At 32.5% G+C, this 22,225-nt stretch overlaps 1 protein-coding gene across 2 annotated transcripts; it reads left to right on the top strand.

The window, feature by feature from the left end:
* Nucleotides 1–4,028: 4,028 nt before the first annotated feature.
* On the top strand, nt 4,029–22,217 carry LOC107452045 (major facilitator superfamily domain-containing protein 6-like). Of its 2 annotated transcripts, none has more exons than XM_043052038.2 (4): nt 4,029–4,126; nt 15,113–15,265; nt 17,764–19,068; nt 21,948–22,217. In XM_043052038.2, exons 2-4 carry the CDS (start codon nt 15,130–15,132, stop codon nt 22,145–22,147), a joined length of 1,641 nt encoding a protein of 546 aa, XP_042907972.1. In that variant the 5' UTR covers nt 4,029–4,126; nt 15,113–15,129; the 3' UTR covers nt 22,148–22,217. The 2 variants fall into 2 exon arrangements, with proteins under 2 accessions (XP_042907972.1, XP_015923808.1); XM_016068322.4 differs by lacking the exon at nt 4,029–4,126 and adding an exon at nt 13,284–13,460.
* Nucleotides 22,218–22,225: the final 8 nt, after the last annotated feature.

Consider the following 22,225-nt stretch of genomic DNA (forward strand, 5'->3'; position numbering starts at 1 on the left):
AACATAAATACTTTGAAGATGAAGATTTAAAATTCATGCACGAGTTTTAAAATTGTGAGAAAAAAAGAATATGGACTGTAATTCTCCTCAAATTTACGAAAAATAAATCATCAATTGTAACTAAAAAAATACAAAAATACATAATTTAAATGTTAACTAATAAGTATTTTAAAGAAAATGTGGATAATGAATAAAATAGTATTAATAATGAATAATAATGATAATATTAATATAATAATACTGTAACTAATATATTATGTTAATTAAGTGAAGATAATAATTGAAATATAGATACTAACCACAATATAACGGTAAACATACTACTAAGTGAAACTCGATGAGACAGCTTCGTTAGATACTCTTTCAGTTCAAATTTGATATTCTTAGGGAAAAATAATAAATTCTTTACGAAAACTTATTTACATTCGTTATTCATATAACATTATGGAGCTAATAAATCTCATACTCCTATATTGTGTTACCAAGCATAGTTTAATTTATGCAATTCTCATCAAATTTTGTTTACATATCAATTTTAAAAAAAACGTAACTTCAAATTATGTTGTGAAAAAAAAATACGAATAATAAAAATTAAGATATAACTTATTCAAGAGTATTTCAAAAAATATATCACAATGAAAACTTTTTGAACACACCCTGAAACAAGGAATGCTGATTTTCGCAAACCATCGTCTTCACCCCCCCCCCTTCCCCATACAAAAATTTTGAAATTCCATACTTTTTTTAAAAAAAAAGTTACAATAGCTTCCCCTTTTTGCAACGCGTCTCGTAGTCGTATCATTGGACGTATATGAGTGAGCGCGAAAATTTTCTGTTTATGTTAAGTATTTTCGATTTGAAATATTTTTAATCCGAAACAATTTTGTAGGCTTAATATTTTCATTATGTTTTTATACTTTTAGAAATTTTCTTATTTTTCTTGTCAGAGATCTGTCAGATACTTTACTTATCAGAAATTTGCTATCTCGTAATCAAAAATAGGAGCTCGATTTATTCACCTGACATACCAGAAGTTTGCTATCTTTTAATCAAAAATAGTGGCCGATTTATTCACCTGACATACCAGAAATTTGCTGTCTTTTAATCAAAAATAGTGGCCGATTTATTCACCTGACATACCAGAAATTTGCTACCTCGTAATCAAAAATAGGGGATCGATTTATGCTCCTGATATACTAGAAATTTTCCTTTCCGTAATCAAAATTAGGGGGTCGACTCATACACCTAACATATCAGAACTTAGTTATCCCGTAATAGAAAATAGGGGTTCGAATTTTACACCTGGCATACTAGAGATTTGCTATCTCGTAATAAAAAACAGGGGTTCGATTTATTCACCTGACTTATCAGAGATTTGCTATCTAAGAAATAAGGATCGATTTAAAAACCGGAATAAATTTATACTTGGAATTCAGTAAACAAAATACCTGGTATAGATCCTTCTAAAAGTTATTTTAGCTCACAAAATAAGTGCTAATAGGCTCATTTTGTTGCAGAAATTTAGCTAAAAAAGTGTCGAGCACATTGCTTGTGAGAATAATAAACAATTGCATTTTCTTTTTTAAATATTACAACAGAAATTAGTACTTCCATAAATGAGAAGCTGAAATAGATGAATTTCTGATAAGAACTATCCTTACTAATGGAACTCAGGATTCAAGTCCAATTGCCGCACTGTGAAAAAGGTCAAAACTACCAGAATATGGAAAACTTAACCGTTTTTCTGGTTCAATAGGAATACCAAAAAGCACGGTAATTTTTACCGAAGTGCTTTTGTAATGATGAATGGCTGCATCTATTTTACTTTTCATTCTTTAACCGTCGTTGAACAGCCGACCCAATTTTGACTACCAATGTTCAACTCTACAGCCATGTAATTTTGAACCCTATCCAGAAAGCAAGGGAACTCCAGGATCAAGCATTGGAGAAAGTTTACCTTCGTGGTGGTCTTTTTGAGGGAACCAACCCGCATTTGCGTTACACGATGATGAAAACCACGAAAACCTCCCACTGTTAGTCTGTCGGCAAGAGGACTCTCATTCATGATTTTCTACCACTAAGGATATTTTACGACAGCACTGTGATCGGTACTAGCCGGGTGTACGGAATTCGCATCGACCAGCCATTGCTGAGATTCGAACCCGGTTCATCTTATTATGGGGGGGGACGCTCTATCCCCTGAGCCACCAAGGCTCGACTTTGTTCGTAGGCTTGTTTTCTTATTTCAAAGCTGGGTAGTCAAGTCGAAGTCAAGCTTTAGTCATGTCGAAATACTGATAGCACAAAACATTAAAATACATCCGGGGAGATGGTGTTACCTCCACATCACAATAGATGCATTTTTGTAAATTTTTTCTCGAATTTAAGCAATCTCTTCTTGGGAAGGGCTTATAATAAATCGTTCTTTGCAATAAGCACACAAGGCTGATAGATATCTATAAAAATAAATGCATTCAAGGAATATTGACGGTTTTTCAGTTATATTTTTGAAGCTGTCACTTCTTTTCACCAAACGCTATTTAAAGCGTAGATAACAGGTTCGAATCAAAGCGTAACCATGTATGCGCAACAGTAAATATGCAAGTTTGGTTCACATACATGTACAGACTCATGTGCTTTATGCAAAGAATACCTTGTATCCGGTCAAATGACAGAATAGGTAGCACAAAAAGGTAAAGAACAACACAAAGATATTGAACTCGCTACCTCTATGCTCTAAAACGTTTTGCGGAAGAACGAAACCGCACAGCAATGGAGTCCCTGATAATGTATGATTGTCTTACTTGAACCTCTAGTGCAGTATTGCAATTCCTCTAATCGATCTGAATCATAGATGCAATGTGTTTGAAACCCGCTATAACACTGGTATATTCTTGCTGGCTTTCATAAAATTATACTGTCTGTTTCTCATAGTGAAAAAAGTTTTAAGCCGGTATTGTTGTTTACAAAGAAACCCATTTATAACTACCCCCATAAAATATGAATAAAACAGTCGCCTTAGTTTGAGATATCGGAGTTTAGTAACCTCAAAACACATTAATTAAACATTTGAAACTATCATTAATGCACCTTTTTCCCCTAGTTATATGGTTCCGCGGTGGACTGATCGTTAAGACACGGTTTCCAGCAGATCACCGAAGTCAAGCATCACTGACTGCGGTCAGTGTGCCGGTGGGTGACCACTTGGATCAGTCTCCGTAGGGGCTGATGGTGTGCGGTATTGGTCCTCGTTAAAGTGTTCTACCGTAAAGTGTTCGACTTCGCGTGCGGGTTGTCGGGCAACCGAAGAGAGAGTGCCATCTCTTCTGCAGAGGATCAAAATTGTTATGGCATGTCTTCGGTTCATCCTCAGGGATGTTTCCCAGACCGTCGCCAATAGCCCATTGTGCAGCTCTAGTGTGACGTAAATTAACAACAGCTACAATCCCTTTGTTATAACTGAGAAATTATATTAAAATAAGAAATAATTAACAGTTATCTAACTTCTATTAACCATTTGAATAAACCGCCATTTTAAATAAACCATACAAGGGTAAACGGATTATTACCATTCCATTTTAAAAGATTATAGACATAGAAGGGTTAAATTTACCAAATAAAAGGTGAAATGACCGACAGTTCAAAAACCATTTTAGAAAATTTATTACGATACTTGCCACCACAATTTTGATCCCCAGCAAAGGGGATGGCTCCCCTGCTTCGGTTGTCCGACGGCCTGCACGTGAAGTCGAGCACTTTACGGTAGAACAGTTTAACGAGAACCAATACCGCGCACCCACAGGGAACCGTGTCTTCATGAGAGTTCCAATGCTGGGCCGGTCAGCATTTGATAATTTTCTCGCTGAGTGAGGAGGTACATTGATTATTTATATTTTAGATTGCTTTGATTTAATAATTTTAATTTAATTGTAATTAAACATACCTTCAAAATAAAATACAGTTACATGTGCGATATTGATGTGATTTTAGGTGTCGTCTCTCTTCTCCCCCGTGGAACAAACCCGAGTGAAATACATCGCATTAAACAAAAAGGAAATAATTTAATTTCCTTGGGCGATCCAGTACCATTTGAGCCGCGGGTTGGAGACCACTACGTTAGAACATGGTATAAAAATCATCTATTTCGTTTAAATTTCCTTTCCAGTTTTGTATTTGTTACTAAATGAGTTGTAATAAGAACTATGAAGTAGAATTTCCGGAAAAGTTACCATGAGGATGATTTAAATACCGTATATTTTGGGTTAATTGTGATTTCTTTCACCAGTGATGTCTTCCTACAAGTATGGTTATTTTGGCAGATATTTTTTTTCTCTGTGCGTATAAAAATCTTCCACTCCTTTTAATCAACTATTCTAATTGCATGCGTATTGCAATATTTTTTTTGTTGTTGCTAATTTACTTCACACTAGAGCTGCACAACGGGCTATTAGCGACGGTCTGGGAAACATTTCTGAGGATGATCCGAAGACATGCCATCGAAATTTTGATCTTCTGCAGAGGGGATGGCACCCCCGCTTCGGTAGCCCGACGACCTGCACGTGAAGTCGAACAATTCACGGTAGAACATGTTTAACGAGGACCGATACCGCACACCCTCGTACCCTACGCAGACTAATCCAAGTTGTCACCCACCCGCACACTGACCGCAGTCAGTGATGCTTGACTTCGGTGATCTGCTGGGAACCGTGTCTTAACGATCAGTTCCCTGCGAGATGCAATATTTTTTTCAATCAATGAAGAGACATAAAGCAGCTACTCTAAGAATTAGCAGTATAAAGTGGAGAGAAATTTTGTCAGTGGCTGCAAAATCAATCGAGGCATCGAGTTCGTTAGGACAGTGCTCCGCAACCTTTTCATCATCGTGAATCGGCGTTTGATAATTTTACCACTGTGATTGAGGATGAGGGATTGATTGCTTATATTTTAGATGGTTTTAATGTAATATTTTTAATTTAATTGTATTTAATCATGCCTTCCTAACAAAATACAGTTACTTGCGTTGTGTGACGGCAGCTCCCAGTTAAACCTATCGTCCATAAAAAGTCTAACAAACCAGTGGGAAATACCCCACAGTCAATAAAATGAAGATATTTAAATGTTCCTTACGTGACCAGTACCAATAAAATTGCATCCACGGAGAGGTACGGGGGTTAGGGACCACTGCATTAGGATATATAAACTGGTTGCCTTACTGGTAAACGTCAGCTACATGAGTCTAACATTTTGTATTCTTTTTCTAGGGGACGTCAGGGAATCCTCAACTGTTCTGAAATCTAATTGAAATATTCTTAGAAATATTTTAAATTTAAAAGAAAATTGTTATCGCTTCTTTATTTATATATTTTTCATTTTAATTCATTATAATTTTATTTATTTCTATCTGCTAATAGAAAAACCACTAAAAGTGACTTCGCAAATTTTAGGTAAGCAATGACTCAGATAGGAAATAATATGACTTAATTTTTATGTTTTGAAAATCTAGAAAGAAAAAACTCTAATACATTGAAATACTACAAAATACAGCAACTTTTTAGTGTATATTTTTTATTATTACTAATGAATCGTTATTTTCGTTAATTATTACTAATGAATCGTTTTATAATGATTCGTTTATCAACCAATGTTCATATAAAATTTAATAATAAATATGTCCAGTAGTTTTAAAGATAATCATCCTTTAAATATGAAAGAATTCTGTTAATTTTGAACAACAGAGTAGTTTAAAACGATATAGCTCTACTTGCATTTAGGAAACTCCAAATTGTGGATTCTGTATTTCCTTTGGCGAAAAAGTTTCGAAAAATACCCTTAGGCATTCTATTTTCCCCTTTTTTTTTTTTTTTACTGTGTACAATCTCTTGGTTACAGACGGTCGCGGCTGCTGTTATTTCGTTACTGAACAAATAGTCTACCGACATTTCGTCTCCGGCAAATCCGATTCTAGAAACGTTTCTTTTTTAACAAACCGATCACTGAAGCAAAAAACAGGCTATAGCAAACTGTATAAATTATTTCTAACTTGCTATTTCATATATAGCAAACATTTGCAAGCTATTTAAGAAAAAAAATCTTTTAAAAATACAATGTATAGTATTTATTCATTATTTTTATTAAGAATATTATCTTTTAAAGCATGAGGAAACACATAACATTTCTACTTCTATAAAACAAGTAGAGTTTTAAGTTGTTTTTTTATCGAATGAAAACAAATATTGCTGGAAATGATTTGAATCCTTGAAAAATATCACATATCCTTACAATTAAAAAGCAATCCAAAAATTAATAAGCTTTAAAAAAGTATAAAAAATTTTTTTCTTTAAATAACTTTCTAAACTTTCGCACGCATGATTTCTCAAAAACTATTTTATTTAAACTATTTAAATTATTATCTACATTTCCCCAAAATGTCTTTCTGAGCTTTAATCCCTATCATAAATTATGCTTGAATGTTTAAATGAAACTTGTATTAAGTATTTTCATAAATTTTAAATATTTTTTTAAAAAAAGTAAAAAAAAATCCTTTTTTTTAAACGTAAAATAATATGATGATAATAGTTGTAAATTTGCACATAATCCAAGATCTTTATGAAAATTGTATATTCTCGACGACTTAACGCATCACATTCTGAGGACTTCTAAATTTGTAAATCTTTTTCTTCGCATGTTTTTTTTTAAAATTATGAGAAATATATTTAATGCAAAATAATTTCTAAGAAGTTAAATTATTGTTTCTTATAATACCTAAATTTATTAGCACAAAACTCAGAATTCCTTTTGTTTCTGCTCAGAAGTTGAAGTTTGAAATAAAATGCTTTGTAATAAAATATTTGATTGAGTGATATTTGATTCTATCAACTTATCTGCTTACTGTATAACTTACAGTTTTAGATATCGAAATATTTTAAACCATTTGACTCTTCATATTATAGTTTTTAATTGATTGATGATTTATTTCATCAACTAATTTGTCGTTTTTTTTACCCATTGACAAAATGGGTCCTGGTTTGGATTTCATGGCCTCCTCATTTTTTAGCTACAATAATCAAGAGTATTAGTAAACAGTGCGCATGCGTTATTATGGGGATAGCTGTATTTTTCACTTTTAATTTTGTTATGCTGTTGGTGAGTTTATTTTTGAGGTATGAGACCAGAGAGAACCCATAAATACTTCCTGAGTAGTGAATAAAAGAGAATTTCATCATTTGAACGATAATTTTGTTTTTATTGTTATATTTTATTTAATTACGAATCAGAAATACTAATCTACAGTTCAAACTGCATCGTTTGCAATACTAATTCAGTTGAATATCACAAATAAAGATGGTCCCGAACTGATTGACACGGTCCCAAAAGTTAGAGTTGAAGCAAGAGAAAAACGATGCCAATGCCTAAACTTACCGAGGCTTGAAAAGCCAAAGAACGTAGACGAGAATACCTTAAGCGTTACACACAAACGAAAAAACGGAAGGATTCCGTTCGCAAACGCAAGCATGAAGCCCGTCCTTCACAAAAGTACCAAAGTGGTTGAGAGAATTGAACTCTAACAAAGAGCGAATGGTGACTCTCCGAACCCCTTTCATGCAAATACGAGAACTGGGTGTTGATCACCAGTTAGGGATAAAAAGATTCATTGTAAACGTACCCAAGAACTTGCTCAAGACCGTAGACTGTCTTCCACGCAATATAAATGATTCATTCACGATTCGTGTAAAATTGAAAAAAAGAAAGCTTAGCCTTCAAATCATATTTCATGTATGAACTCGCGAATTCGAAACGGGTGTATGATGCAGGTTTAACTTTCCACCAAACACCATTGTACCCATTCGAAAATGTTAATATTGATACTTCGATTGGCTATTATTCAATGTCTATTCAGCCATCAAAAGAATTTACGCAGAATGTGCCTGAGCTGCATTTATATACGTCTGCGAAATTGTGTACCAAGCAATTCAGGATTAACAGTTAAAGATGTCTAAGATAAAAAAACAATAAAGTTTCTTTTTTTAAAAAAAAATTAGACAACAACCATTTTGACAATGGGTAACCTGTAATCGCCTTGGGACGATCACAGTTTTCTTCCATTTTGTAGTGAATCGTATTTTTTATATTTCTTTTAAAAAGTTTTTCTACCAAACTATTTATTTAAAATCAAGGTAATTGAATAGAATTTTTTTTTCTTGTCTTAATTAACTGTAAAATTTTCATCCGCAATTCAATGTAATAATTTAAATTAGGTAAATAAATAAACCATTTCTGTTATATTACATTTATTAACATGATGTTAATTTACTTAATTTTAATAATATTTTAAACTTTTGATTTCTTATATTACAATTTGTAAAGTGATTGATAAAAACTAATAAGTTGATTGTTTGATAGCAACAAATTAATTTTTAGGAAGCAAAATATTAATAACATTACGTTACTTAAAACTGACTGAAACGTTGTATCATCAAAGATCTTATTAATGAAACAACTTTTTGTAACTTTAATTTATCACCCTCTGCACATTAGATAGATAATCTATAGAATAAGTGATTTTTACATTTTAGCGGTAACAAATGTAAAAAATATCAGTACTTTTTTATCTTCTTTTTCTTGTTAAATCTAAAGAAGGAAACAATTATGGTCGTTAAATGCAGCAATCAAATCAAAAATTATAGATTCGTAAATTAATTATTTGTTTACAAACTAATTTGTCGATTCAGTGAATAAATTTTTATTTAGAAATTTTTTTTCATATTCGTTGTTTCGTTTTCTTCCTTTCCTTGTTTCATTCACTTATAAGAATCACTTCATTCATTTATTCATTCCTTATTAAGAATCACTTACGAGATGATAGATGATAAACAAAATTGAAAACGGTCATTTTTTAACGGAAAACATTAAATAACTCTACATCTGTCATCTTTATACACGAAGAAATGATTTGGTATACGGAATAAAAACGAATGGTCGTCATATCAGTGAGAAGTAGATATTTTGCTCCCACTAACGCTACTTTAGCTCAATACGCCTGAAAGTTTTCTTATAAATTGCAGTATCCCTAATAGGTGGAAAATAAGGTTAGCGGTACAGTTAATCTAAGACAAACGCTAGGTAAAATTTCTATTATTAAATAATTCTCGCGTAATGTTACATGATGTTTGCTACAGTCAACGTACTCTAACTCTATTATAATGTTATAAAACAATTTTAAGAAATGCCTAAAACTTCGCAACATTTAAACATATTTATTAAAATGCGTCGCTTCCTCGAATTTTTTGGAAAATGTAAAATATAGAAAATATTTTGGACCTATAATTTCTGACTTCAGACATCCACAGCCTCCATTTTCTTAATTCTCCCTTTTAACAATATTTCTTTTAAAAGAAAATTATTTTTGGAGACTTTAAAATTAAAATTCCCTTATCTATAAATGATGACTTAACAATATTGGCATGAAATTATTATTGTTTTGTCTACTCAAGTCAAATAAGTAAGGCAAGGCATGTAGTTTTTCCTAAAGTTTTGGATTAGTAGAATGCCTTGTATTTTAATTGATAATTATAGTTCCATTCTAAATACAAGTAACGTTTAATGACGACAGCGTTTGCATCTACTTTTTATTACAAATATTACGCAACTTTTGAACAAAATCAAATATTTGACAACTAAAATACCTTTTGCATGAAAAGGTTAGCAGCGCTAACAAGAATCGTAAACACGGAGCACGGTAGAAGCTGATAAAACAAAAGAGAAAGTTTAACTCAAATAAGAACCATATAATGATTATCTGCGGTTCCGTATCTGATAAGACTATGCTAAAAATCTGTTTTAATCATCATTTAAAACAAATAAAGGAGAAATAATTGTTTGTAGCCGACAGCAGTCGGTGATGTTTCAATTTTGTTTAACTTCAGTGGCGGATTTTTTTTTTTAAACGGATAAGTTACTGTGAATTTAGAACTGACTTAATTCCAATAATATTAATGCCTTAACAAAGTGTTTCCCGGCTTGAAGGGGCTCTATACCGAGAGAAAAACTCTTCATGACGAATTCTCTTTCACCTACATAAGTTATTTAAAATTTCTAAAATAGGAAAAGTCAATTTCGGATAAACCTAAGATAAAATAAGAAATTTCAAATGTTGTTTTTTTCTTCTTCATCAAAATACAAACAAAGTTATGGCAGGATAACTCAGAATTTCGCAGTGGGGAAATAATCCTGCGATTTTATTTCGATATTTTTAAAACATTTTTTTCGGCATTTGAAACTTAATCGTTTACACTAGGTTTACTAGAGCTCACTTTATTCTAAATTTTAAAGTATCATTGGAGGGAAAACAGAATTTGCCATGAAAAGTTTCTCCTGTGGTGTAGCGTCTTCTTAATATACATAACTAATAATAACAAAACTTTCCTTAATATATATCTTAATAAGCCTTGTCAAAAATATATACACATTAGCGATCGTAAAGAAATATTTAAGTGGAGGGGGGAACTCTATCGAATCACTAGTTGAGGAAAGCAGAACGAGAGAAAACAAAACCTGTTTGACAACAAAATCTAATTAAGGTAAGAGATGTTTCAAACAACGACCCTTCAACGCCCTACTGTCTCCATCAGCAATCAAACAGGTTTTATGTTTTCTGATCCTCCTTCCTCATTTGTAATATTTCAGTAGTGTTTTTTTTTCCGTTCCTTTTTCAAATGTTAATTCCCCCCCCCCTCAGTGGAAGAAACTTTCCAATGGGGTAGGTAGCATGGCAAATTATAATAGCATTAGTAAATAATTATAATCTTAGTTTCTTTTTTATTTTTTTTTAAAAAGCAGCAGAACATAACCGTCGTTGAACAATCGACCCAATTTTTGAGTTCACGACTACTAATGTTTAACTCCGTAGCCTTGTCATTTTGAACCCTGATCCAGAAGACAAGGGAACTCCTGTATCAAGTATTGGGAGAAATTTGCCATCGTGGAGGACTCTTTGATGGAACTAACCCACATTTGCGTTACATGGAGAGGAAAACCTCCCACGATTAGCCTAAAGGCAATGGGCTCTAACCCATGATCCATCTACAGCTGAGAATATTTTACGTCAGCACGGATATTTACGAGTATTTTACGTCCGAGTTTACTCGGGATAATAAATATTTGCAATATATATACATACCCGAGTTAACTCGGGATAATGAGGGAAGCGGTTAAAATGTTGCGGTTGTCTCAAGAATGCATTTCCAAATATATGGAATTTGTGGCGAAACAGTCGACTGAGTGACTTTGCATTTACTATCACGGGTCGTATCACCTTGAATTTACAACCTGCTTCTTTCATAAAACTGTGAATTTATGATGGGAAAAAGGTCATCCTTGTAAGATAAGCTTACGATTTTCTTTTTTTCTCTATTTCTTTTAAACATTAAATTCCATCTTTAATGTCACTACTCAAAATCAAAAGATGTTCTTCCATGAAAAGCAAAAAAAGAAAAAAAAAAAAGGAAAAAAAAGGATAGAACGCTTTCCTCTTAATTATTTGACTCGAATTCGAATTCCAGCAATGGCTGGTCGATAGGATTTTCGCCCAATGGCTTAACCCCGACCACAGTGCCGACATGAAATATATCCTCCATGGTAGACGGATCATGGGTTAGAATCACCTTTCTGTCGGGATAATCGTGGGATGTTTTGTGGTTTTCCTCTTTTTTTCTAACACAAATGTGAGTGATTTCCATTAAAAAGTCAATCCGTATTCTGCTCCCGGCTCACATTAACCACAATGGTAAACGAATCATGAGCTAGAATCTTGTTGGGCTAACCGTACATCCTCAATGGTAGACGGATCATGGGTTAGAATCACCTTTCTGTCGGGATAATCGTGGGATGTTTTGTGGTTTTCCTTTTTTTTTCTAACACAAATATGAGTGATTTCCATCATTAAGTACTACACGAAAGCTTGTTTATCCCGATGCTAGATCCAGAAGTTTCTTTGCTTTCTGGCTTGATATAAATGTACTAGTTAAGTAGTTGAGCATTGATACTCGTTCATTATAGAATGAACCAGCTGTTTCAAAGCCGGTAATTTAAAAAATTGAACAAGTAAAACTGAAGCCATGCTGGCACAGGGATAGAGAGCTAGCCTAACGATGTGACTGAGGTTCGAATTTCAACAGTGGCTGATCAATACGAATTCTGCTCCCGGCTTGTAACAATCTTATTGGTAAACAAATCGTGAGTTAGAATCTTGTTGGGCTAACCGTGAGATAATTTCGTAGTTTTCGTCTCCATGTAACGCAAATGCGGGCTAGTTATATCACAAAGGCTAGTTTGCCCTTATGCAGTAATTTCCTTGTCTTCTGGATTGTCCAGAAGTGGACTGATCGTAAAGACACGTTTCCCAGCAGATCACCGAAGTCAAGCATCACTGACTGCGGTCAGTAAGCGGGTGGGTGACCACTTCGTTCAGCCTCCGTACGGACCGAGGGTGCGCGGTATTGGTTCTCGCTAAACTGTTTTATCCTGAAGTGCTCGACTTGGAGCGCTGGTCGTCGGACTACCAAAGCAGGGAAGCAATCCCCTCAGCAGAGGATTAAAATTGCGATAGCATACCTTCGGATCATCCTCGGGGATGTTTCCCAGATCGTCGCCAATAGAGCATTGTGCAGCTCTAGTATGACATAAATTATGTACCTACCTACCTGTCTTCTGTACTCAGTTTAAACTAAAAGGCTATGGAACTGAACATATTCAATAGCCGTAAACCCAAAATGGGTCTGCTTTTCAGCGCAGGCTGTAAAATAAAATAAAATAAATAAATAGTTCAGTAGCTATCTCGTAACCATGTTAAGGAACTAATTGACAGTAAAAATGAAAACTTTATATACAGTAGTTCTCATTTTTATTTTGCCCCCAGCCTTTCGTCTGCATTTTAAGAGCCCTCGCAAAAAAATTAAAGACAAAAAACGTGTGCATAATCCCTTAAATGCCGCATTGTTCCAGGTCAATAATCAATGTTATTTTTAAGATCGAATATCAGCGCTGTTCCATGTCAATGTTTATTTTCAATGTCATGAGTATGAAAGTTTAATTAACGGGAGGGGGGGGGGAAGCTTTCCCACCCTTGTTCCTTTTTGTTTGTTTTAATTCGAGCAATGTGTATAATTTTAATTTTCTCTTTTTTTTTTATAATTCTTCAGAAAACATCTGCAGTAAATACGTCAAAAAAGAAGAGTTCTAAATGAAAGTAAATTTATAGGCAATTAAAAGAGAGATAATTTAGCTTTCATTTGAGTAGAAGGCAAAGATAAGCTTCCTCTGGCTTCTGTACATTATAATTTATTAATATTCTCGACAACTTCCTTTTACACCAAAAATTGTTTTATTTTTCCCTTCATCTCTTGTGTCCACATCAACACTACGTCCAACATTATTGATTTTGATTGCTCATTTATACATTTCTGGTAAGTGAAACAATCATTATATATACTCAATTGTTTTTATCTCAAAATAGAAACAACGAAAAAAAAATATTATAATACATAATTATAAAATATGTATGCGATTTTCTATGATACGATATTACGATTTTCGGGGGTGATAGAAGCTTTTCATAAAAGTAATATTTTTCTGAAATAGTAAAAGTGAAGTTCCTACATTTCACATCTGATGGGAAAAGACACTATTTTCTCTTTTAAAATTTATTTGAAAAAAGTAGAATTTAAAATTTTTATTTTGATTCATTTTTACTTTCTTTTTTTAGTTTTGCATTTGTTAGTTACAAACAGAGCGTAAGTTTTGGCTACCAATCATCATCCATGCTAAAGTCGAAAACATAATTACAAAAACTTTAAAAAAAACCTTTAGAAATGAACATTATTAAAAATAAAATTTCAAATAAGTAAGTCTGCATGCGTTTCAAGAATTTTAACAGAAAAAAATAACAATAAAGATTACTTATAAAAGAAAGTCGACAAAAGAAACTTAAAAGGCTCTTTTTTTTCTTTATTCCGAATATCCTTTGTATAAAAAGGATTGTTTTTATCTCAAAAAGTTTTAATGAGGAACTTCCAGAAAAAAATGATTCATACAGAATTAATAATTATTTGTAAGTAATTTACATAATAAATTTAATTATTTTTAAAAATATATTCAGCGAAGCATTATATATAAAATAATAATAATAATTTGTAAACGATATATTGAATAACATTCATTCGTCACCAAGCCTAATCTTTTGACGCGGATGAGACACCGGTGTCTCTTTTATATATATTTTTCCGGGGCTCTAATTACTAAAAATATATTTTTGTATTTTTTAATTGTAATCTAATATTTAATGAGAAAAAAAATCTGCTAGATTATCGGAGTTATATTTGTTCTAAAATAAAAAATCCAAAAAAAAAAGGGTAGTTTAATTTTTTTTTTCATTCATATTCAAAAATTGGTTTCGTAAATTATAATTTTTTTGTTGTTGATGAATAACTGTTACTTTTAGATCTAAATAACTGTAAATAAGTGCAGATTAGAAAAATTAATGTTTGGAAGTAAGCAGTGTTTGGAGTTACAGTTCATTTACGTCGCACTAGAGCTGCACAATGAGCTATTGGCGACGATCTGGGAAACATCCCTGAGGATGATCCGAAGACATGCCATCACAATTTTGATCCTCTGCAGAGGGGATAGCACCCCCGCTTCGGTAGCCCAACGACCAGCACGCGAAGTCGACCACTTTACGTTAGAAAAGTTTAACGAGGACCCATACCACCGCACACCCTCGGTCCCTACGCTGACTGATCCAAGTGGTCACCCACCTGCTCACTGACCACAGCCAGTGATGCTTGATTTCGGTGCCATGTTTGGAAGATTTTACCTTTAACGCGGAAAAAGACACCGTATTTCATAAGGATAAATTATTAAAAAATGATACATTTAATATTTTTCACTTGACCTAATTAATACAAAATAATGAAAAAATGTATTAAAAATCTGTGTAATAAAAATTCTGCGTCAAAAGAGTAAATCCTATTTTTGCAATTTCAACGACTTAAATTTCGTTTTTAACTAGATTTTAAAAATATAATATTTGTCATTGAATCTTGATGGTTTATTGCAGCTTCTGATTGAATCAACATGAAATCTGAAGCAGAAATGGTCAGCAACAATGAAATTAAAACAAAGGGTGATGAAAAGAAGGGAGAGAAAAAGTTCTTCGCTATTGACAAGAAAATGTGGCGCTTTAAGCTCCATTTTTTTCTGTTTATAGGAGGTGAGTAATATAATGCAGTTATAATAAAAAAATATTCTACGTGAAAGTAGAAATTCCAATAATAAATACACCTTGAAAAAATAAATGATGCCTGTTTTTTTACTGGTATTGCAGAATAGGTCCAGTTTGACCAAACTTTTGAGACAATCGAGTCTAATACAAGGATACGTTTTATAAGTCAGTAGAAATATTTTCGAAAGCCTATTTTTAATCACAAAATTTTTAGGTGAATGTCTTTTTTTTTTTTTTTTTAATATTTCTAAAGTTAAAAAATAATAAGTTAAAAACTAAATCCATTATTAACTTATGAATAATAATATGCAAGTTAAAAAATAATATAAAATAGTTCTTACATCATTTTCCAAAAAAAAAAAAAAAAAAATCTTGCTTTTCAAAACTCATGTAAACCTTAAATGTAATGTGTTTTCGCTCATGCACTTCTTATATCAAAGTCTATAATTTATGAATTTCTCAATTATTTTGGATTTGTAAGATAAAATTGAGTTTTTTTAAAAAATTTATATAAAAAAATAAATATAGGGATTTGGGGTAGTATAATAATAATTGCAATCAAATCAAGGGACCGTTTTCGATGAAAAGCACCACGATTTTTTCTCCAAAACATATTAAGTACCAATCTGAAAAAGAAAAAAAATGTCAAGGAACTGTTTAATATAAAAATGTATCCTTTGGAAAAATGAGTGGTTCATCATAAAATTGCAATTAATGAAATTCTCAGTTCATTAGCAATTGATGGAAGAAACCTTTGTACAGTATTACAATGATTACAGGTTTATCAAAAATAAATAAATGAACAAAATTAAAAAAAAAAAGAAAGACAAATTGGATTATTTTTTTGTTGTGACTGATGATGAAGTGTTTGTGATATGGCACATATCGTAAAAGCGGGTGGGTTAAACTTTTTTAAAAAACAATTCAGTTTAATCGGTATTGCCTGATTGTTCAATTTGATTTTGTTTAAGTGTCTAATGTAAGCAAAATTAAATGGGTTTGAAGGTGAAGGTCTTACTCTAAATATGCCAATTAATAAGTAGAGATATTTATTAATAAGTACTAATTAATATTTTATTTAAGTTGCGAAATTAGACATAAGGCTGAATAAACATATTTTCTTTCCCGATTTTCAAATTATGAAAAACATGACCTTAACATAACTAAAATTAGCGATATGGGTTAAAATTCACTTTTAAGTGTTTCGAATAATATATTCACGCTTATTAGTGGCTCGGAGGAATGATGTCCATAAGTACGAAGCCCATGTTAGATAAGAAAAAATAAAGTGTTCTCAATATTCCTCCAGGTCTTCTTTTTTAGAGGTTTTTCTTTTCGTTTACTGCTCTTAATATCTAGCCTTAGAATCCTTGTCAAAAAGGAATCTGATCTCAAATTAAAGATTTATATTCTGTGTCTTAAAATGAAAAAGGTTTATTTCGATACCAAAACTGCGTATTTGCTAGTTCATTATAAGAGTATGTGGTCCATAACATTTACTGCTTAACTTTCCTTACAAATATCTGTTTGTCAAAGGAATAATTTGTTTCACTACAATTCATTAATAACCTAACACAAGTTATTACTTTTTAATACAGTATACATTACCATCGATGTATGAAGGGCTTGAGTCACTTTACAGAATGCTTAGGCACTCTAAAGAATGATAAATGTTCGTTTGGCAAAGTATAAAAATTATGACATATGAGAGGCGTGTTGTTTTCGTCAATTTCAACCTTCATCTATGAAAAGGCACCCCAACGTAAAATCGAGTTATCGTGTCTTATATACAAGGGAATTGGAATTGTACTTTTGTAGTGGTAGACACACTACAATACACCCCCACCAGAATTATATCTGTGATAGAATTCGATGAACGGATACCACTAGTTGATTCATTACTGTTTTGTGAGAAGCAAGGAGAGCTGTATTAAGATCACCGTAATTTTTGAGTGCTGACCGTGAGAGCTGTATTAAGTTCACGGTCGTGGTTGCTCCTGTGTTGCCTTTAGCAGTCGAGTGTACTGCAAAGCAACAGCGTGACGAGGGCAATGTCGCTGTCACAAGTGGACAATCCATCGAAGTAGGCGTGTTCAAATCGAAGTGGGAGTTTCTGTCAAGGTAGGCATGTTGACATCACGTCCGGGTCACCAATGGGGGGTGTGCTGTTATCGACAATGTCAACCTTCATCTATGAAAAGGTACTCCAACATAAAGTCGATTTATCATGTCTTATATACTCTTGGGTTGGAATCTTATTTTTTAGTAGTAGACTAACTATTCATACTTTACCTAGTCATTGTATCGAATTCCTGTATGTTTATTTACGAGTAATTGTATAGAAAGTCTAGGAAATGTGTGAAAGATCACATGTTTCATACCGATTTTTCATTTTGATTCAATAGAATATGGTCTACTACGTAAAAACAAAGTTAAACAAGAAATTGTTTTACTTAGTTATAAAAATATATATTTTTTCTTTCCAGGCATTGCTACTGTGTTTCCATACTTACCACATTATGCCAATAAAAATATTGGAATTTCTTTCACAGCCATTGCCATAATATTTATGGTGCAACAGTTTTTATTCATTGTCACAAAGACTATAATAGGTTATCTAGCGGATTATTTCAATCAACTCAAAGCAATGATCTGTATTTTGACTGTTACACAAGGTCTCAGCTTTGCACTCATTTTAATCATACCGAAAATTGAACACACTGTTACTTCCACTGCTAACAACTCATCGTGTTATCTAGAACATTTGGAAAAATTCTTCGATCCAGAATTATCATTTTTAAAAACTGATGATGAAATGATTTCTTTCTGTGGCGAGCTGGACTTGGAACAAAACCCTGTATTGAATTGTGAGCGTGATCTTTGTGACCGTGTGTGTTTATGCACCCAGATAAATGATAGCCGATGCTGTTTTTCTTTAAAAAAAAGAGGGAATTTCAGTCAAGAATATATTAAAAACCACACAACAATGCACTGCTCGTGCCCCGAGGAACCACCGGAAGATGCGACACAAATTAACGAATTTCTATCCTATCAGTTCTGGCTATTCGCTTTCATACACACTCTTGGAATGGTATGCAACAATGCAGTGTTCACACTCTCAGATACAGCCTGCTGTGAAAGTGTGGAGAAAACTGGCACCAACTTCGGACGCCAAAGACTGTGGGGTGCGATCGGATGGGGATTGCTGGCTCCTTTAGGTGGACTTCTGAACGACTGCACGGAGAGCTACATCCCATCGTGGATGTTCATGGAAGTATGTTTGTGTTTTGTGATATGGAACATTTTGAAACTAGAATTAGAAAAACCAACTTTTTCAAAAAATATCATGAAAGATGTCGGAACTGTACTGAAGTCAGGCGAGTTCTTGATTTTTGAAGCAGGCTTGTTGATGAACGGCATCGGAGCAGCTCTGATCTGGAGCTACTTAGTGATGTTCCTCATATCCATCGGTGCCAGCAAACTGTTATGTGGATTGTCTCTCACTGTGCAAAGCTTCCTAGGCACTTTACCATTGATGTACTTTTCTGGAGCAATCATAAAGAAATTGGGACATTTAAACGTTTGTTCTTTAGCTCTGATATTGTACACAGTTCGTTTTCTGTGGTACAGTTACTTGTACAACCCATGGTTGGTTCTGATTGTTGAATTACTCCACGGCTTCACGTATGGATTACTGTATACAAATATTGCATCTTTTGGCAAGGAGAGTGCAAAGCCAGGAACTGAAGCAACTACACAATCACTTCTATTTGGAACGCACGAGGGATTAGGTAAGTAGCTTTTCTTTATCAGTAATTTTTTAAGGTTTTTGATGATGTTTGCTTTCCTTAGGTTAAGTCTTTTAAGTAAGCTAGTGTTAACTTCAAAACGATTTAAATAAGCATATTTTGTACAGGAATATCTTTTTTTTTTTTTTTTAAATGTGGCTAATTTACAAATGTTTCTTTAATTGAATTTTAATGGAATCCAAAAAAAAAAAAAAAATAATGGTTGATTAACATTCTTTATCAATAATGTTTTAAGGTTTTTGATGATGTTTGCCTTCCTTAGGTTAAGTCTTTCAGTAAGCTAGTGTTAATTTCAAAAAATAACGATTTAAATAAGTATATTTTGTACAGGAATATCTTTTTTTAAAAATAAATAGTAGCTAATTTACAAATGTTTCTTCAATTGAATTTTAATGGAATCCAAAAAATTAAATGAAATATTTATCATTGATTAACATTCTTTATCAATAATTTTTCAAGGCTTTTGATGATGTTTGCCTTCCTTAGGTTAAGTCTTTAAGTTAGCTAGTAACTTCGAAAATTTTTTTTTAATAAGTATATTTTGTAGAGTAATATTAAAAAAAGAAAGAAAGAAAGAAAGTGTCTAATTCACAAATGTTTCTTTAATTAAATTTTAATAGAATCCAAAAAAAAAAAAAAAAAAAAAAAAAAAAAAAAAAAAAACAATTTAATAATGTTTTATATGTTATCCTAAGCTAAATATATCATGAGCAAAGTGTGCAGGGAAAAATTAACATTATTTGAGATATAAGAACCTAAAGATTGTCATGTACTATAACAGGGGTGGCGAACTTTTATGTATCAACGTGCCCTTTTTCTAAAAATATTTTTAATGGGGTAATAGACGTTCCATCAAATAATTTCGACTTCATGATTATTGGGAAAATAATACTATATATTGTCAACTCAAAACTCTTCATTTACTACGTAATAAAATTTGCAATGTCCCAGTTTTAAGCGTAATTCAACTTTAAAGTAACATCAGTTTGACTTCTGTTGTTGCAGATCAGATGACAAATAGCTTATATTAGGGTTGTAAGATGTTAGTTTAAGCAGAATGCGTGCTGAACTGGAGTCATCTGCCTAACGGTTTCTTAGCCAGTGTTTAATGTTATTCATCTCTGAAAATAATTACTCGCTCACATAGTTAGATGAAAATATAGTTAAAATAGCACGATTCAGCTTCTTCAAACAGTTAAATGTGTCTGGTAACGAATTCCATGCTTCCAAAAAAAAAAAAAAAATTATTGGCATTCTTACTTATATTGCTTGACAATCTTTCTGTCAGCTGCATTTCAAATTCTTCAATTTACAACCAATCAAATTGAGACAAGCTCAATTTATCAAATGAAGTCACATCAGGATACATAATAAACTTGAGTGTTTCCGATAATTCTTTGAACTGAGAAAATCTCGCTGAAAATTCTTTGATTGAAGAATCAATGACAGAATCAAATCCTTTAGTGACTGTTTCTACGTCTGCTTTCACATGTATATCTAAATCGTTGATACTTTTTTTTCAAGTTTGAAAGTACTTGTAGTTTCTTGTAATAATATCATTCCTGTAAACATGCAGTTTAGCATCAAAAGAGCGAATGAGATCTATCCTGATGATAATCATTTTATTTGTGCATTGAAGCTTCACATTCAATTCATTGAAACGTTGGCATATGTCTGTAAAAAACATCAATTTTAAAAACCACATAACATCCAATAACTGTGGGTATTATTCAATTTTTCCCTCATTTGGCAGAAACAGTCTGATTTCTTCCAAGCAATCAAAAAAATCTTTGAAGATAGATTTTAATTTTAATGTTAATATGCTCCATCAGGGTGCGTAGCCAAATCTTGCAACAAAAAATAATCTCCTTTTAAGTACTTTTCAAGCACTCAAAAAACATTTTAAAGCTCTATATACATTAACAAAATGCAAAATAATTTATAAAGACTTTACATGATCATGATAAATTAACTAGTCTTTGATTAACTCCTTTTTTGATTATATTATCCAATAAAAATGAGCAAGAGATTTTAGAGGGTGGAAAATGAAGCTTGAAATTGAGAATATCATGCAAAATGCAGAAGAGTTGCACGTGAGAGTGCCATAATCTCACAGAACCCAGCTCACTATACGCACATGTGTACTCGCAAGTAATTAATCAAACCTGTAAAATGATTGGCACTTTCATACGCTATGGACCGACGGTAGGCTGAAATAGATGGTGGTTAAATGAATTGCGAAAACGTTGAATAGAACAATGTGAAAAGCACGCTTTTGATAATACAAGGCAAAAATTGACATGGCAGAGAAAAAAATCTCATTTTCACAAAGGAAAAATTAAGCATTTTTTAAAAACAGTCAATGAAAAAAGCACCTTTAAGGGCTTAAAAAAATAAAAATAAGCACCTTTAAGCACTCTTTAAAAACGCTACGCACCATGTTCATTGTGAACCTTGTGATTGGTGGCGTGCTCCAAATATTGTGTCGCGTGCCATTGGTTCGCCATCCCTGTACTATAATATACAGGATCCACATATAGCATACAGGATCCACAAACAAATGTGGTTTTTAGTTATAAAAAATTATATTGATTTTAATATATTGATTTCAAGAACCATTGAGAGTGTACATTAGTATGAATTCATATTAATTTAAAATTGCCCATCATTGATTCTTTTAAAATGACCATGGTTTGTATTCCAATAAAAAGGGAAGAAAAAAGTTACCTTTAAAGATCTTATAGCTATAATACTATCAAATTTTAAGCAGTAGCAAAAATAGTTCATCTGAAGGATGCTAAAAAATTAAAACTTAAAAGTTGCCTTAAGTTTTATGACACTTAGTTTGGTGTGCTTTTCAGGTGGAGGTTTTGGCTGTGTTCTTGGCGGTCTTGGACTAGATCTAGTTGGAGGTCGTCAGACTTTCTTCATTGCCAGTCTCTTCACTGGATGTGGATTTTTACTTCACCAACTGAGCATCCGGTTGGTCCAAAGAAGAAAAGGAAACATAAAAATAACACCAGAGTTTACTCCAACCGTTGAAACTAATCATAAAATATAGCATTTCAATAAAAATTCATTGCTAGAAAATCAATTAAAATTATACGGCTTTTTCTTATTGAATTTCTTCTTTATGAAT

This window comes from Parasteatoda tepidariorum, chromosome 2 (genome assembly GCF_043381705.1).
Source record: "Parasteatoda tepidariorum isolate YZ-2023 chromosome 2, CAS_Ptep_4.0, whole genome shotgun sequence".
Classification (NCBI taxonomy): Eukaryota; Metazoa; Arthropoda; class Arachnida; order Araneae; family Theridiidae; genus Parasteatoda; species Parasteatoda tepidariorum.